General features: G+C 50.7%; 1 protein-coding gene across 1 annotated transcript in view; it reads left to right on the plus strand.

Annotated features, from left to right (window-relative positions):
• The first annotated feature begins 2,754 nt into the window (after window positions 1-2,754).
• Window positions 2,755-18,956, plus strand: part of LOC128123458 (acid-sensing ion channel 2-like) — a 282,310-nt gene continuing 266,108 nt past the window's right edge. The window contains exon 1 of the mRNA XM_052759889.1: window positions 2,755-3,466. Within this exon, the coding sequence (XP_052615849.1) occupies window positions 2,759-3,466 (708 nt within the window). The 5' untranslated portion in view covers window positions 2,755-2,758. The remainder of the gene's footprint in view (window positions 3,467-18,956) is intronic.

Raw genomic sequence — 18,956 nt, forward strand, 5'->3', positions numbered from 1 at the left:
ACCCTTTTTATCCCATAGTATGGGAAGTCAGAGGGTTGCCTGTCACAGTGATGTTTAGAAAGTCTGTGTAAAGTCCTGTGGATCCTGCATGCCCAGGCAGCTACAGGAGCAGTATCCCAGCCCTACCTCAGGGGCTTGAAAGAGGCCTTGCCTCAGTTAGGGTTTCTATTGCTGTGACAAAGCACCATGACCAAAAAAGCAAGGTGGAGAGGAAAGGGTTTTTCAGTTTACACTTCCACATTGCTATTCATCACCAAAGGAAGTCAGAACAGGAACTCAAGCAGGGCAGGATCCTGGAGGCAGGAGCTGATGCTGAGGCCATGGAGGAGTGCTACTTACTGGCTTGAACCCCATGACTTACTCAGCCTGCTTTCTTATAGAACCCGGGACAACCAGCCCAGGGATGGCACCACCACCATGGACTGGGCCCTCCCCCATTGATCACTAATTGAGAAAATGCCTTACAGCTGGATCTCATGGAGGCATTTCCTCAACTGAGGCTCCTTCCTCTTTGATGACTCTAGCTTGTGTCAAAATGACACATAAAACCAGCCAGAACAGACCTCTTGAAACAAGGCTGAGAACTGCAAGCCCCCATGGGATATCCAGCTAACCACTGCCCAGCTGTGCTGCCTTGGGTAAGCCCTGACCTCTCTCACATCACTTAGGAAGTGGGGCCAGTTGTAACTACAAACCTCATTCAGTGCCCCAAGAAAGTTAAGGCAGAATATTTAAAAGGCAGCATCAAAAGTGTCCAGGGGTTAATGAAAGGCTCGGGTGCTTCTGGGAGAGAGAATGGGTCAGAATAATGGAGTCCCTTGTCTAGGGTAGCCATCCCTTTCCCCACCCTTCCCTTCCCTCTACCTCCAGGGAAAGCTACTCTAGCCTTACTGAACACCTCCAGAGAAGGGACTGGGGCACTTGAGAAGTGCCTTGGGGCACAGAGGAGAGGGGCTGCCCCCTTGAGCCCATCCTGCCAGAAGCCCTGTAACTCCTCCGAATAACTGGGCACATAGTTCTTTCTAAAATTTCATACACATGCAAATCAGAAACTACACTCATTCATACCTACCACCAAGGATATGCATACGCAGAACACACAGCCCATCATAGGCACTTTTCCACTTATGACACATTCCAGCAGCCGCAGTACATCACCCACAGGCAGTTTCACGAATTCAAGAGTTTGGCACAAATGCCTGTTCACATATAACAGTTCACATCCTACACAGCTCCTGCACGACACTGCACTCACACTTGCTCAAGTGCCCACGCTGCACAGTCCCTTCTCTCTCTAGCCCATCTCACATGCCCTGGCGTCCCTCACTTCTTTGCACAAGACTGCACATAAACACAATGTTTTTACTACTTTCCATCCCTTCCACAAGCCGGCACGACCGGCCACATCTGTGCTCTCCCCTCTCCCCGCAACTCCAGCAAGAGGCTTCCCGCTCGGAGTGCAGCGGCCACAGTGGCCAGGAATTAAAATGCAGCAAGGAGGAGCCGGGAGCGTCAGCACCGCCTCTCCAGGAGCGCACAGCGCTCGCCGCGGCCGCCGCCGCCCCGCCCGCCCCGAGCCGCCGGGCCAGCGAGCGCAGTAGCAGGTGCTCATAGCCCAGCCGCGCCAGCGTCGCGCGGCTGCTGCCCAAGTTCGCCCGGGGCCCGAGGAGGGCCGGGCCACCGATAGAGGAGCGCAGCCGCCGCCGCTGTTACTGCCACCGCCATCGTGGACTTGGAGTCTCGAGAGGAGACCGGCCCACGGAGCAGCGAGCTCGGATCAGCAGCGAGTCCCGATTAGCCCCTGGAGGTGTTGCCTGGGCTCCGCAGTTCCCAGCTCCCGGCGCCCAAGGAGGAGAAGAAACAAGGAACAGCATAACTGGGCTTTTCTGGAGACAGCCCGTGCCGAGGGAAGAAACGATAGTTCCCTGGGACCAGCAGCCTTGGAGGGGCCCGGCAGCGAGTGGTTTTCCGCAGGACGCCCTGAGAAGCCCCGGGCCCCAGACGACAGTAGACACCTCGCGGGACTCAAGAACTGGACTTGGGGAAGCCTGGGGACGTCTCGGTGGAAGGCAGCCCCCGCAACCGTGAGAAAGAAGGGTCCTGGAGGAAAGGAAAGGAGGAAGTCGCCACTCGGCGACCACTCACCCCAGTACACACCCACCCCACCCGCCGAGCCTGGAGCCGCGGAGCGCCTCTGGGGGCGCTCGTTCCTTGGCGCCTTCTCTCACATGTCCCAGCTCCACTGGGCTACGGGCCAGACTGGTGGGGTCCCAGGGACTGTCCAAATCAGGCATGGTGATCCAGTGGCCCCTCTCTCGGGATCAGCGTAAAAACTGGGGTTAGTCGGTGCAGGGGGGACTCAGCTCAGGGTCCCCCAAGTCCAGGACGAGGGGAGGTCGGCGGGCACAGCGCCCAGGGATTGGAAAGGCGGCTCCCACTGGGGCCCCTCCGGAGGTAGTGCCCGGTGACTCGCATCCTCCTGGAAGACCCCGGGGCCAGCAGAGCCTGGGAGGCGCTCGGGAGAGGCCAGAGCGAGGGGCGGCGGGCCGAGGCTGCACTCAGTCCCGGGCGAGCGCCCGCGGAGGCGGCGGCGGCAACGCCGGGCGGGCATGCCGCGCCACCGGAGCTCCTGTCGGGCGCAGGCTTCCCTGGCGCAGGCTGCGCGCGGCTGCTGCTACTCCCACTGCTGCTGCGGACTCCCATGGCGGCTCCGCCCGGCCGGGGCCGCCGCCGCTGTCGCCAGCCTCGGGCTGAATGAATGAGTCGGAGCGGCGGAGCCCGGCTGCCCGCGACCGCGCTCACCGGCCCGGGACGCTTCCGTATGGCCCGCGAGCAGCCGGCGCCCGCGGCGGTGGCGGCAGCCAGGCAGCCCGGGGGCGACCGGAGTGGCGATCGGGCACTGCAGGGGCCAGGGGTCGCCCGCAGGGGGCGGCCGTCACTGAGTCGCACTAAATTGCACGGGCTGCGGCACATGTGCGCGGGGCGCACGGCGGCGGGAGGCTCCTTCCAGCGGCGGGCGCTGTGGGTGCTGGCCTTCTGCACGTCCCTCGGCTTGCTGCTGTCCTGGTCTTCGAACCGCCTTCTTTACTGGCTCAGCTTCCCGTCACACACTCGGGTGCACCGCGAGTGGAGCCGCCAGCTGCCGTTCCCCGCCGTCACCGTGTGCAACAACAACCCGCTGCGCTTCCCGCGCCTCTCCAAGGGGGACCTCTACTACGCGGGCCACTGGCTGGGGCTGCTGCTGCCCAACCGCACGGCGCGCCCGCTGGTCAGCGAGCTGCTGCGGGGCGACGAGCCGCGCCGCCAGTGGTTCCGCAAGCTGGCCGACTTCCGCCTCTTCCTGCCGCCGCGCCACTTCGAGGGCATCAGCGCTGCCTTCATGGACCGCCTGGGCCACCAGTTGGAGGACATGCTGCTCTCCTGCAAGTACCGGGGCGAGCTCTGTGGCCCGCACAACTTCTCCTCAGTGAGTTGCCCTCCGCGCGAACCCGCCCTTTCTGACCCCGCGCTTCCCAGGAGTCCTGAGGCTCTTAGTTGGGCCCCTAAGGTCTGGACACCAGGCCCCTGTGAGTGTCACCACGTCTTGACTGGGTGTCACCGCTCCTCAGTACCCAGGCAGAATCATTCTTGAGTCCCCCGAGTCTTCAGGTGGTGGGACACTTGGGCTTAGCTCTGTGTAGGAAGTCATCTTAATACTCTTGGGTTCTCCTCGCATAGTTCCTTCCGGTGCCAGCTCCCAAACTCCTCCCTCTACTATCTATGGTCCCATCTCGGAATAATGGTTCCCCTCCCCCTAACCTCAACCGAGGTTCATGGGACTAAAAGCTACTGCTCTCGGTCTGGACTTTATAGAGTTTTTGTTTTTGTTTTTGTTTTTAAATGGAGGCTTGTTGTCTTTGAGGAGAACCAATACAAAATCCTTCAAAAAATGGGCTAACGGGAGAATCCCGCAGAGTTCTTAAGACAGCCTAAGATCCCAAGCAGCTTATGGTTTCAGAATTCCACACAAAAATCCAGGAGGAAACTCCCAGAATGTAAACAAACACCAAACTTGTGGGCCCCCTTTGAGGCAGCGGCACCCTTATTTGGGGAAACGCTGTATGAGCTGGGACTCACCCTCACCCCTCGCTTCTGTAAGGGGTTAGTGTGGATCTCCCTGGTTGGAGGAATCCCCTGCAGGTGGGAAAGTTTGCACGGTGTTGGGAGGGTGGGTCATGAGTGCAAACAGCCAGGGCCAAGAGAAGCTGTGCTAGGGATTTGTGAGCCATTTGCTATGCTGCTTCCCCCACACTGTGGGTCTGGAGAAGGCAGCTGTCAGGCAGAAGGTATCTGCCTTGTGCAGTCTGTTTCAGAAGGGCTCTGGTGCCAGGGCCCCAGCGTGGTGCGAGCCCATCCAGCCTTTTCTGTGTAAATGCCCTTCAGGTGGGCTCTGTACCAGTGCAGGGGAGGTTGGTGTGAGTTTATGGGCAGTACTCTCGGAATGATCTCACCTGACGATTTAGTCGCTGACAAAGCTTTTCCGGGAATGGCGGAGTTGCCAAGGTTTCAACAGGTGTGTTGGTTTGATGCTGGTCCGCCGAGGTCTCTGATTGGCTATTCTGGTTATTTCTCGTCTGAGATGCCACCCTTGGCTGCAGTCTTACTCTGTTGATTTTTGCTATCAGAGTAATTCTGAATTATCCCTCTCTAGCATGGTCCCCGTTGAGGGGTGGGGGGAGCTGCCCTTCAGACTGTCTCCCACCTGAGGCTCTCTTCCTCCGCAAGTCTGTTAGCATACCCTTCTACAAGGCTTCTTCTGGAACCTCAAGCATAGTCCATAGAGGCCAAAGAATTCAGGCAGCAACTCCTGTGGTCAGCTGATTTTGTTTCTTGGCTGACCACTGGGGAACAACCTCTAGCGCTAGACTGGAGTTCAAGGTTACATCTAAGTATCAGCTCTAAGATGCATGCATGACACACAGCCTCTTCAATGCAACTCTGCATTGGACACTTGGTTTTCAAAGCGTGCAGAATTGCCTTCTGACAGCCAGGATTCCCTTCCGATGTCACAGCAGACCTGAGCTAGCAATGGCTTTCATTCCTATGTTTAAAATGAGGAGTGAGCTGCAAAGAGCAGTCTCATGCTGGAAGTCAGCAAGTTCAAAGTCTAACTTAGCATGAGGCCATGGGAACCCTTCCTCTCTGATCCTGGGCCTAGCTCCTATCAGAAAAACCTGAGTAAGACTCTTGTCTCCTAGCCTGACCCCTCCCCCAAGTCCCATGCCTCCTAAAAGTTGGGAGAATGGAACAGGAAGCCGCCCCAGATGGTTTAGGTAGATACAGCCTAACCTAACTCTCCATGCTGAGGACATACCACCTGACTTGAACCTCCATGGCAGACATGGGCCCCAGTTGTGTGAGGCAGGAGGTAAGGAGCTGAGGACAGCAGGGTCCTTCCCACTGGAGCATACACTTTCTCCCTGACAGGATTTGCCAACCATGTCCATCAAAGGAAAAGTACTACTTCCGCTCCCCAGAAGCTTGTGCCCTAGGGACTCAAAGTGACCCCTAGTGGATTGTGCTTTTGGTTCTGACCTGGGAGTTTCTGGACCTGTGACAAGGCATGCTGTGGGCTGTTTTTCTACCTGTAGACTTTCAGAAGCTACTTCAGGGGAGTTCGTGACCCTGAGCAGACCCATCAGAAAAACTTTCCTCTAACTGCCTGCTCTGTGGAAGCTGAGGGCAGGAATTCTTGGGTCACATGACTGCTCAGATCCCAAGCCTATAAATGTGTGTGTACGTGCATGCGTGCGTGTGCGTGTGCGTGTGTGTGCGTGCGTGCGTGCGTGCGTGTGTGTGTGTGTGTGTGTGTGTGTGTGTGTGAGAGAGAGAGAGAGGGGGGGGGGATTTTTCTTTTTGGCTTTGGCTTGGAGCCTTTCCTGACCACCCCACTCAGCATCACTAAAATAATAATAGTAATAATAATAATAACAACAACCATAGCAACCAGGTTCACCCATTTGTCTCTACTCCCCAATGCATGTCCCCATATCTGCTAAGTCTGTGCTTGCCTCCTCCTTCAGACAAGGGAAGGACTTGTCTAGTTTTACTGCTGTCTCCGGCTCCCAGCACAGAACCTGATGCCCAGGAGAGGCTTGGGAAATGACTACCTTCACGAGGTAGCTGCAGGATCCTCTGTCTTCTGGGGTCTTGGTTGACTTCCTCTAGCATTGCCAGTGGGAAGCCGGCAGCCTGTGGTGTGAGGAGCAGGCTGTTAAGCACTTACTAGGCACCCAGGATTCCCAAGTGGTCACACGACAGAGCAACAAGTGAAGGGTGGAACTTTCACAGGGGCCATTCAGGGCATGTGCCCGCTGTCTCTAGTTAGTCCCATGGTCTGAAAGCAAACACTGAGGGGGAGAGAAATTTATTGCCCAGGGCAGTCCGGTGGGTTCATTCTCAAGGCCCATTCTGGGCATGTTCACTGGTGGCTCTGGATTTGTTAAAGCTGGGCAAGGTTTCGTCACTCAGTAGTCAGACAGAGCAGTGCCCGATTCTGAAAGCCTGTGTTGTTTCCCTGGCATCAGCCCTGAGCCTCAGCTCTGCACACTCTGGCTCCACTGTAGCTCCTGGCAGTGGAGAGAGAAGTCTGGGCAGGAAGCAGAGCTGCAAGGCAGAGCTGTCTGAGAGTCCCAGGGGGCTTAAAAGAGGAACAGACAGGCCAATGCAGGGTAGGCTCTACTTCAAGAACAAGGGGCCATTGCCCTTTCTGGGAAACAGCATGCTTGTGGGGGGAGGGGGTATGTGGAGTGTCAGGCAGACCTGGCCTTAGATGTTAGGTCTGTCCCTTCCTAGCAGTGTTCCCTGGACAGACACTTTGCTTTTGAGCTTCCAGTAATAAATTCTTCTTCTGAGAGCTAGGAGGGAGATATGTAGGGGCAGTGACTGAAGTATGCCTGGGTGACAGTGGATGCTTAATATTCAGGAGACATTGTTACAATATAGAATAGAGAAAGAGCTAGGCACCGTGTACTGGTACCTGGTGGTAAGAGGTACTGAATATTATCACCATAATCATCATATCTTACCATGGCTACTTACCTGAGGGAGGTGAGCATGCTCATTCTTAGCTTAGTCATTGAATTAACCAGTACCTATTATACGTCAACTCTGTGCCAAGGTCTTTACTAGACATTGGCGGTATCAAATTAAATAAAGCTTGGTGAATACCCTTCAGGGACTTGCAGAGATGTGTGAACTAGAGCCAGGAGCATACAGTGTGGGCTCTGAAGTATCTAGACCAGATGGGTGACCTCCCAGGGTTTCCTGGAGGAGGTGATGTTTGAGATGAATCTTGGAGATGAAGTAGGCGCTCCAAGGGAGAGCAAGAGACAAAGGAAACGCACGTGTACACACAAGAGCATGCAGGAGGGAGCAGGAAAAGGGGAGATTGGACAGGTGCCTTCTGGGCCCTGGGACAAGTTCAAAGTAGCTGAGGGTGAGGTGGTGCTGAAAGGTCCCAAGGCAATGGTGTGATTGGTACCTGGAGGCCCAACTAAAAATGTTGAAATTTGCAGCAAAATTCTGATGGGTTTCATTTCTGGTTGCTATGCTGCTGTACGTGTGTCCCAATACCTAGCTTCCACCCTCATTTCTAAGCCCACTGGGGCTACTCCCATTTTATCTTATCCCCTCTTCTGTAGGAGTTAACCTTTAGTTCAGTTTTGGACCATTCATACATACTAAAAGCCAAGGAAGCAACATTTAGTTTTTTAGCACATTTTGCCACATCAAGCCAACGGTCTGCTGTGAGCCAGCAATGGAAAACAAGAAGTGATTTCAGTAACATATTGTTTGAAATCAGCAAATTCTGTTGAAATGATGCTAGGCCAGGCAGTCTAGTGGCTGTGAGGATAGATAGCTTTAGGGAGTCAAGAAAAAAAAAATCCTTCTGTCTTTATAGAAAGAGGAATAAATGAGCTACTGCATGTAAAGTGCTTAGACCAGTTTCTGGCATCAAGCAAGCATTCAATAAGTGGGAGCTGTTTCCATTTTTATTACTTGCATGAGCGTTTACAGTGAAGGGCAAAGGCAGATAGCATCAGGCATCTGTGACAGGCCAGACCCTGGCTGGCTTGTCTCATGCCGTCTTCAGAGTAACCCTGGAAAGTTTGTGATAATCCATGTTTTGTAAATGGAGGAAATGTCACGCTGAGAGGGTGCACAATGTGTTTGAAGTCAAGAGCCAGCGACGTCAAACCCAAGTTGCCATGACTGCAGGAGCCCCTGCTCTTTCTGCAGCAGGAAGGGAAGGGAGCAGCGTTGGGGAGGGGACAGGAGTCATCCTGTAGGATGACCAGTCCAGCCTCAACTTGGCCCTGGCCAGCTGTGTTCCTTTGGCCTTAGGTCTCTCTTCTGCAATAATAGGATCCGGGCCAAATGGCCAGTGGGACTGAGCAGCAGAGTTCTCCGTTCAAGTGGGTAGTCGGAGGGAAAGAGGGCTCAAATGCTGCAGATGGCTGGAGCATCTCAGCCATCCATTTCTTTCCTTTGCAGAGCTGAAGCAGTGATTATGGGGGAAACAGAGACATTATTGAAGAGCTGGAGACAGGACGGCCATTAAATAGACATTTATACAAGGAACATGAAAAGACCTCCACCAGTAATTTGACTTCGGGGAAATTAGTTTAGGGAATCAAACATAAACTCTACCCAGGTCTGCAGATATCCAAATTGACCCACATCAGGCTAATTCCAATAGTGGCTACTTGGGGGCCATTGTGGCTGGTCATGAAGGCATCAATCAGATGTCTTCCCAATTGAGAAGGACTGGAGCAATAACCAGGCCATTTGCTCTGTACGTGCCTAGCTTTGACCTTGCTGATTTGCTTGGGTAGATACTCATATCCCATCAACCAGGGCTCAATAAATCCTTACTGTGTGCTAGTCACTGACCTACCAAGATGACCATAAATCTAATCTGTTTCTGGCAAAGAGATTCACAAAAGTCGAGGTGCTTTATCCTCATTGTTGGCTGTGAAAAGAAGTCTCTGCCATACCAAGGGTGGGAGTGGGATCTGTGTCAGGCACCTGTTCCACAAACCACACTCACCCTTATCAGAATATAATGAGCACTGTGGAACCCATTTCTCAGATTAGTAAATCGGGACTCAGGGGACTCACAGGTCATACAGCTGGGATGCAGCCCAGTCAGATTTTAACCAGTGATTGACCCAGTTCTAAAGCTGTCAGCTCTTAGGTGTTGATGAGGATAAACCTTCCTGGAAGGGGATGGCTCAGTTCCCAGAGTCTTCATTGGAAGCGTCTACCGCTGGTTGGTGTGGACCATAGGAGTTGGGCCAGATTCGATGACCTGCATCCCTAGAGGGAGAGTTGGCTCTAATGAATGAGGGTTCAGCATGAACTTGCCATTCTCCTCCAGCAGCCACACACAGCAGCAGGAGTAGGAAGTTTTCATGGTGTCCCTGTCTGCTCTGAATGGCCCTTTTCGCTCTTTAAAGGACACTGATCACTTGAAAACCTACATGTTGCTGAAGTGAGATCCTACTCAGGCTGGTTCTAACAAATAGATGACTCACTCATAATTAGAACATGAATTGTTGGTAAAAACAAACAGAGGATGGGCTGGGACACTTAGCTCCCCTGAGCATGTCAAAAGTCTCCCTCCACACCATTGTTTACACTGTTAATTTGCTTATTAAATTGTTTCCTCAGATTCTCACACACATTTATTGAGTTCCTACTCTCTCCCTGGCACTTTTACATTCATTGTTTTATTTCAGTCTGACAATGGACCAGTCAAGGATGTGTCCCTTTCTCCCTATTACAGACAAGGAAACTGAAGTACAGCTAAGTCAGTACCTTGCCCAAGATCATAGAGAAGAAGTGCTGATCTCAGAGTCCCAAAGTCAGCATTCTTTGCACTACATCATAGCCATTTCCTTTTGACCAAACACGCCTGCATCTTATCTTCCCAGTCTACAGAGGGACTCTAACACACATCCCATCTCACCTTGCTCCTGTAGGGATGGAGGATACCTATTGCTCTCTTATGGACACCAAAGAAGGAAATGTCTTGCCCAGCATCATACACAGGGAATAGAAGAATAGGTAAAATTTGAAGTCAGTTTCCCTAAGGAACATTATAGGTTGAGCTAACTATTATACAGCCAGATTCCCAAGGCCTCCATATAGACGTGTTGATTTGATAGGTAGGGACAGGGCCTGGCAAGTATTTCTCACAAGCTCCTCATGATGCCGACGGTACTAGTTCATGATCCACTCCTTGAGATGCAAGGTTGTAAACTTCTTGGAGCCCCAGAAAGTCAAGGGGAAGCCACCAGTGCAGCCTTAATCATGCCAATTCCCTGGCTCTGTGAAAGTCTATCGGGGACCAGCATTTGATTCTGAAGAAGAGGTGGAAGGTCTAGGGAGGAATGTTGGGCTTACCAGGAAACTCAGCTGCAGCCTCTGCTGTAGCAAACCTGGGTCCATAGAGGGCTGTGGGCCCAGCCAGAGCATCCACCAAACTGAGGTGCAAAGGTACTAGCATTGGTATAGAAGAGGTTGCCCCAAGCAACACTGCTGCTTCCACGGCTGTACCTACCCCTGAGTTCCCTGGGGAGCTTGACAGACACTTCTCCCTAGACTCCCATCTTCCCTCCACTGCAGGATGCAGGCCCCATAAAATTCAAGCCCCAAATGCCCCATAAAATTCAAGCCCCAAATGCCCTGAGCAACCGCCCCATGAAGTTGCCTGTGGTCTCCTCCTCCCTCTGTCCTCCTGAGTCTGTGACTGTTACCAATAGAGACTGGATGGAATAAGAGTTCGACACGAGATGATGCTGGATTATCTGGGTGAGCCCATTGTGATCATAGGTCCTTGTAAGTGAGGAAAAGAAGGCAGTCTTGGTGTAAGCCCATAATCCCAGATATTTGGGAGGCAGAGGCAGAAGGATCATAAATTTGAGGACTACCTGGGCTACAGAATAAGTTTAAGGCTAGCCCGGGTAACTTAAATGAAAGTGTGTCTCTAAATAAAATGGGGGAAAAGATGGCTAGAGATTTTTGAGAGCTTGTTGAGAGAGTGCTTGCCTGGCATGTTCGAGACTCTGACTATGAGCTTCGGTACTGAGGAGGGAAAGGAATTGGGATGGAGAGAAGGGAGAGGAGGAAGGAAATCAGAAAAAAAAAAAGGACTGGATAGTCAACATGTGAGATTTAACCCTTGAAGCAGAGCTAGAGAGTCAGAGAGAGAGATCTGAAGTGATGGTTTTAGAGACAGGATGTGGCCATGACAGCAGCCCCTAAATGCTGGAAAAGGCAAGAAAGAGAAAGATTCTCTCTGAGACCTCAAGGTGAAGCACAGCCTTGTGGACACCTTGATGGGAGCCAGGAAGACTCAAGGCAGGCTTTCAGCCTTCATGCTAAAAGCTAATAAGCGTGTGGTGTTTGAAGTGATTACAATTTGTGGTAATTTGTTACAGAAAAGCAAACTTGTATCAGCCACACTGGCTTCAGGTGTATAAAATGTGTTCTACCACAGGTCATCTCCAAAGGATTGAGCCAGGCTGGATAATTAAGGAACAGGGTCTTCCCCTCCCCCTTTTAAGATTTATTTATTTATTATATATACAGTGTTCTGCCTGCGTGTATGTCAGAAGATGGCACCAGATCTCATTATAGATGGTTGTGAGCCACCATGTAGCTGCTGGGAATTGAACTCAGGACCTCTGGAAGAGCAACTAGTGCTCTTTACCTCTGAGCCATCTCTCCAGTCCCCAAGCAGGATCTTCCTTAAAAACAAAATAAAACAAAACAAAAGAATTTATAACAAACACACATCTGTTTTCCAGAGCAGCATGGGAATAATTCAATCACACTTATATCCATGCAAGTTTGGGAATTTATGCTCCAGAAACTGTGGAAAAGGCATTGGGGCCAAGTGGATTAGGAGGAAAGAATCAGACAGACTCAAGTTCAAATTCCAGCTCCACCAGGTGTTAAGTGGGTAGCTGGTGGGAGCTGCTTATCTCATTTGCAAAACCCAGATCATCCCCCCACCCCCCATTCGTGGTGGTTGTGAAATTCAAACATAGTATCCTGATCTGTTACAATTTGTTTATCGGGAGTCAATTATGAACTAGCCATAAAAGTTGAGTGTCAATATGAAAAGCGTGCCTGCTTGGGTCTCTAAATGCATCACAGAGATGTGTAGGCACCCTCCTCAATAGCTGATAATCTCACTTCTTCCAAGAAGGTCCTGCAAGGCTCCGGAGGAAAAGCCTCCCTCCTACTGTGTCACAAGTCTAGGAATCTTTGTGCAATTTTTACATCCCGTTTCTCTGGGCAAGCTGGTGCCTTTAGTATCATGTTCAAAATTAAAATTCCGGGGGGGCGGGGAGGTTGAGGGGATGACTCAGTTGGTAATGTGCTTATCACGAAAGCACGAGGAACTGAGTTTGCATTCCCAACACTCACAGAAAACCCCATGTGGGAAGAGTGACTGAAATACTAGCTGGGGAAGATCCCTGGAGCTTGCTGGTCATCCAGTCTAGCCAATCAGTGAGCTACGGGCTCACTGAGAGACTGTCTAAAAAAAAAAATACAGTGGAGAAATAATTAAGAAAGACACCTGATGGGACCTCAAGTTTCCATGTGTGCCTACACACACACACACACACACACACACACACACACACACACACACACACACACACGAGAGAGAGAGAGAGAGAGAGAGAGAGAGAGAGAGAGAGAGAGAGAGAGAGAGAGAGATAGGTGGTTGGTTAGAGGGGAAAGGCTGGAATGTTCATACAGCTCTTGTAGAAGACCCACATTTGGTCTGGTTCCCAACACCTACATCTATTAGCTAATGACCTCTTGTAACTCCAGCTCCAGAGGACCCAACACCTTCTTGAGGCCTGTGTGGGTACTTGCACTCATGTGCACATACACACACACACACACACACACACACACACACACACACACACACACACTCATGATTAAAAATAAAGTAAATCTAAAAATACAAATGGGAATCTGAGAGGGACACCAAGCCGTCCCAGAGGCACAGGAGATGCACTCTCAGCCTATGCCTGCTTCAGCCTGCCAAGCATGCTTTCTCCCCCTAAAGCGTCAGATTCTCCCTGTGTGAACTCTCTCCTTCCCACATCTGTATTCTGGCCACCCCCTTCTGATTCTGATGGCATATCTGATCTGAAAGTTGTTGATACTCTGATCTCTGAGAGTGAAGGGTTTAATCTTCTCTTGGAACCCCTCCCAACAAAAATTATTTTCCCACTTTGAAATGGTACGGGCATCCACTGTGAACTCACATCCATAAATCTGAGCCGACTGCCCAGGAAAGTAGATGAGGTTTGATTCTGCTTCTCAGCACAGTCTCACAGAGCAAATTATGGAAAGAATTTGATTTATAGAAGCACCTCAAAGGCTCTGGAGTGAGACGCGTGTTTATTCACTTTATTGCCATTTATTTTACACTATCTCTTTATGCTCCCTGCACATGGATTTGAAAGACTATTTGGATAGATGCTTATGGCCTGCCAGATTGCATGGCCCTGTCAAGGCACGTGGTTCTCTTTGGCGAGACTGCCAATAGCTCAGATTTGGGGGACCCTTGTTAAAGTGCTGGGGCAAAGCCTGGCCTAGCAAGATGGAGATGTGAGCCCGAAGTTTCTGCCTGAAGTTTCCCAGCTCTGTGCTTGTGTGGTACACACCCAGCTGCAAGCGCAGGATGCAGGCAGGCAGGCTTGATTTAAGATTCAAATATCTCAGAACAGCTGGGGATATTTAGCATCGCAATAATTACATTACATTTTTGACGGTACATGGAGCGAGAGCCTTTTTTTGGGTTGTTGTTGCTGCATATTCTATGAGCATCCAATATCTAAGCCAGGCGTGGAAACCAAACTACATTTTTCACATCCAAAGAGTTTCATTTTAAAGATCCGGCCGAGGACAGCGTCCCAGCCTTTAATCTTTACCATGACTTTAGAATGGCAAGAGCTGTGTCCTGTTGTCTACCACAGCCAAGGAATTCACTCAGTCAGGAGAGCTGTGGTGCCCAGGAAAGCAGGAAGTGGGTGGAAATGATCAGGTGTCCCTATGTGCCAAGAGGGAGGGGGTCAACTTGGCAAAAGTGACATTGATAAGATACTGTTGAAGGGCTCTGCAAAGTCAGCTGAGGCGAAGTGATTTGATGTTAGGAGGTGGGACGGTGAGAGAAAGCAAGATCGAGAAAGACCTAACATGCACCAGGCTGAGTGCCCCAGGCTTCTGTGAAACAAATTCAGAAAGGAAAGACTTAGGTTGGTTCATGGTTTCAGAGAGTTGCTATCCAACATTGTGGAGAAGGCATGGCTGACTTGATGGCAGCCAAAGCAGGGGGCCAAGGCTGTTCGCATTGTAGCAAAATAGGAAACCAAAAGGGCTGTAGGTAACAGGGTCTAGATTCATCCTTCTACGAAGACCCACCCCTAGTGACCTACTTCCCCCAGCTAAGCCACAGGTGCCACAGCCTCCCCGAAACAGCAGCAGCAGCAGCAGCAGCAGCAGGGGAGGAATGTTCAAAGCATTAGCCTTCAGGAGATGCGCTGGCTTCAGGCAGCAACACTCTTTACCCCTCAGAACAACATTTCGAGAATTAAATTTTGCTGCACCCATTTTACAGGGGAGGAAACCAAGGCTCAGGCTAATGAGTTACATGATACTGAGGATTTAACAGACAGAGTTATTTATTTTGTTTTGCTTTGTGGGTCTGGTTTTGTTTTTTGCTTTTTAAAGAGAGACTCTTCATGTAATTCAAGCTGGTCTTAAACTGATTCTCCTGGCTTTCTGCTGGTTGGGTGATGGGGTTACAGGCACACACTACCATATTCAGCCACTAGACACCAATTTGAACAGTGAATTTGGATTGACTCCTAGCTACTTCCTTCCTGGCCCTCTATCACATTTCAAGGCTCTTAGAACCGTCTCCATGGACCCTGTGACCTTGGCTGCCATCCCTCCTTCTACTCCTGTATAGTCAAGAGTTCATGCCAAGTCACTTGTGATCCACTTGCTGTTACCAAGGAATTTCTCAACATCCAGGCCCCTGCTCAAGCTGCTGCCTTCCCTGGGTGCCCTACCTCTCCCACGTGTCTGTTCTTAGTGCAGAGCTTGGAGATGTGCTCACATATGCCTGGAGTCAGGGTTTGTTCTTTAGGGGAGGGCTTGCTTCTCTACCTGCATCCTTATCTATTCTTGAAACTTTTTAACCTCCAGTGTATAACTTAACAACACATCCACACATGAAACAAAACAAAAATACTATTTTTAAAATACTGCCTCTTCTCTGTGGTTATATCAGGCCAGGCCTCTCCAAAAAGCAGCTAAAAAGCAAAGAGGTCTAGGCACATCATGGGATCCTTTCCTTTCATGGTCCTGGTTGCAGTCAATATTCCCCAGCCCCCATCAACTCTCCTCTTTCTGGGAAAGAGGGCCACAGCTGCCTGGTCCTTGGTGCTATGCAGTATAGGCAAATCCCTGTCTGCTCACTGTGTTGAAACAGGAGAGTCAGTGCACCACAATACATGTGGACTTAGTCTTTCTTTTTTCTTTTTTTTTTTTTCTTTTTTTTTTTTTTTTGGTTTTTCGAGACAGGGTTTCTCTGTGTAGCTTTGCGCCTTTCCTGAAACTCACTTGGTAGCCCAGGCTGGCCTTGAACTCCCAGAGATCCGCCTGGCTCTGCCTCCCGAGTGCTGGGATTAAAGGCGTGCGCCACCACCCGCCTGGCTAGTCTTTCATTTTTTCATTCTACACAGAGTTACTGGGAGTCCATGTAGGCCTGGCATGGCTTGGCAGCCCAAGGGCATGAGTCCAGCCATCCCTCATAGAGCGCTGCTTCTGGAGCCAGGCTTCCCCAGTCTCCCTGAAGAACAGAGAGTTTAGTTAAAAACCGAAGGTTTAGTTAAAAATCCCTGGCCAGCTGAGTGTGGTGGCTCACACCTGTAATCTCATCACTTTGGAGGCTGAAGCAGGAGGACCTTCTCAAGTTCAAGACCAGCCTGATCTACAGAGTGATACCTTGTCTCCAAAACAATCAATCAATCAAACAGACAGAAAGAAAACAAAAGCCCAGGCCCCAGCTCACAGCTACTGAATCAGAATTTATAGAGGAAGGACCTAACATTTATTTATGTACTTACTTATTGTGCTGGTAATCGAAACCAGGGCCTTATACATGCTGAGCAAATGCTCTACCACTGAGCTATATCCCCAGACTTGTTTTCAAATATTTCATTCTGATACAGGAGTCTCACTAAGTTAACCAGGGTGTCTTGAACTTACTTTGTAGCCCAGGCAGACCAGGACCTTGTAATTCTCCTGTCTCAGCCTCCAGAGCAGCTGGGACTACTGATCTATGCCACCCAGCTCAGGCCCAGTGATGTATTTTTAACATTCGTAGGATGGAAGATTTTAAAGAAACATAGGTTGAGGGGTGAGTGGGGCCATTAACATCACAAGCAAATAAAAAATCCTAAATACTGTGAAAAGTTTCGGGGCTAGGGATATTATCAGTGGGGTAGAGAGGGGGTTCTTGGTGACAAGGAGCAGGATAGGATTGGTATCTGGGGAAGGGACCTCTGTGCTGAGACCTGGAAGGTGAGAAGGGGAGCCACACAGGGATGGAGCTGGCAAACCAAAGCCAGCATGGGAGAAGCATCTGCCCCCTTCCTCCACCACTAGGAAATTCAGCTACCCCAGCTCCATCCCTTCTCCTTTGTGCTGTGGGTACATCTGGCTCCTCTGGAAGTATAGCTGCCTCCCTCACCCACACACTGTGTGGGAACAACATGACTCCAGCAGTCTGGAAACACTGACCCCCTAGAATGCTAATGGGACGAGCCTTAAGTCTTCAGGCAGCTCTCCTTTCAAATGGGAAAAATGCAGCCCCACGAATTCAATCGCCAGTTTCCCTCTAGGGGCAGCTCAGTGGGCAGGGCTGACTTAGTCAGGTACTTTCTTGGGAATATGGCAGCCTAGCCAGTGAGCTCCTCCTCCTCAGTTGGCTAGTCTTCCTGAGGCCAAAGGTCTTTGACATGTAGGTGTGTTTTCTCATCCAGCTCCTGTAAAGGTTAGGTCTGGATGGCAAGCTGCCCCAGCCCTCTTCCCCAGGCTTTATGTTTCTCAGAGAGCATGCAAATCTTTCACTTCCATTCGCTTTCATAACTGCACCATGTAGAAAAGCAGAGTGTAGCATTCCCATTTCACAGACGGGGGAAATCAAGGCTTGACTTGACCAAGGTTATCCAGCTAGTGCCAGAGCCAGGACAGTGCTGGGCTATAGTGGGTATCGATTTGCTGTCAGGAGTCTAAATGTATACCCTGCGGCAGGTGTCAACGTTTGTGCCACCTCTTGGGGAGATATTGTCTCTTGTCCCAGCAGAGGGCAAGAGACACCTAGTCAGGGTTTGAATTCTTGAATCCTTAGCTGAGAGGTCCCACTGAGGTGCCTGGGTTAGCTAAGCAGAGCTCCTTAAACGTCAGGAATTTCTATGTCCCCCGAGAGTGACCCAGGAATGTTGCAAAAATACGGACTCTGGCTCAGCAAGTGGGGCCTGACATCCTGTCCTGCATACCCAACAAGCTCTCCAGCGCTGCCTGTACGACTGGGCACCAGCCCAGTGCATGGGTTGCATTTTATATAGCAAGGATCTCCAAGGCTAGGAAAAAGGTCAGCTTAGACTAAGAGGGAACGCAAGGCCTCTGACTGGGACAGCCCTGGCTGCATTTCAACCTGCCACTGTCCTCTGTGCCACATGTTGAATCACTCCTTTTGGACAGGATTCAAGGCAGGGCCCCCTTGTGCCGAGTGGCACCCTAAGAAGCTCAGCTCCTTCACCAGGCTGAAGCTCTAGCCCTGGGCTCCTGCTGCTTAGAGATGTGCACCCTGCAGCAGCTGTGAAGTCTCTGGGAAGAGTAACTCTTCCTTTGTCTTTGTCTGGTGTGAAGTGACTAGCTCTTCAGAGGCCATGTGAATGGAGAAATGGCGATAGAGTCACATATCCGAGTCCCCTGCAGAGATGAGCCTCCAGGTACTCTGCTTCCTTCTCTGATGGTGTGGATGTCAGGTGGTGGGGATAGAAGGAGGAACTCCTTCATGATCACAGTTAGCGGTGGTTGTCTTTGAGCGGTGTGTGCTCAGGGAACAGTGCTGTGACAGGCCGGTCCAAGGTAAGGCAGCCAGAAGCCTGTGCCTCTGTTGCTAACAGGCAGCCTGCAAACCCTGCCTTTGGACTCATTCATCCCATTCACTCATTCATACCCTCCTTGGGTGTTTTGGTCACTTATTCTTTTGCTCTTTCTTTTGTTTCTTCAACTATTCACAGATTCATTTACTCATTCATACATTTGTCTAGTGCATTCTATAGACCAGGCAGTGTGCTGGGCTTTAAAGCATTATCAAAGTGAATCCACTCCAAGGCATCAATTCAATCTCTTCATCCCTGTGGGATCCTGTAGCCAAGCAACAGACAAGTCCCCCTCAGTCGCTTTTCCAGTTCAGTGCTGGAAAGGGGACCCAGATAATCATTTTCTTATCTTTAGTCTGAAAGTCCATTTTGTCTAAAGGTATCACGTGGTTTTCCACCACCTTCAAGATAAGGCCAAACACTCAGGAAATCTCCAGGCTCTGGCTTCCACTCATCATGCCTTTGTTCACAGGGGACTGCTTTGGGTCCTGGAAACTCACATGGACTACCATGTGAGTCTTCACAGATGCTATTCCTTCTACCTGGAATCGTACAATCCCATCTTCCCTGTGCTGCCCTGTGAGACTCTCCACGGAGCAGGGAAGAATAAGGTCTATGGGTTCCACTCTAGACTTTCCCCATGAAAGATTTTATTCCAAGTACATGCAAACGGTTGGGTGGCTTTTCATGAAGAAATAG

This window comes from Peromyscus californicus, unplaced genomic scaffold (genome assembly GCF_007827085.1).
Source record: "Peromyscus californicus insignis strain IS unplaced genomic scaffold, ASM782708v3 Scaffold_3__1_contigs__length_106647218, whole genome shotgun sequence".
NCBI classification, from domain to species: Eukaryota; Metazoa; Chordata; class Mammalia; order Rodentia; family Cricetidae; genus Peromyscus; species Peromyscus californicus.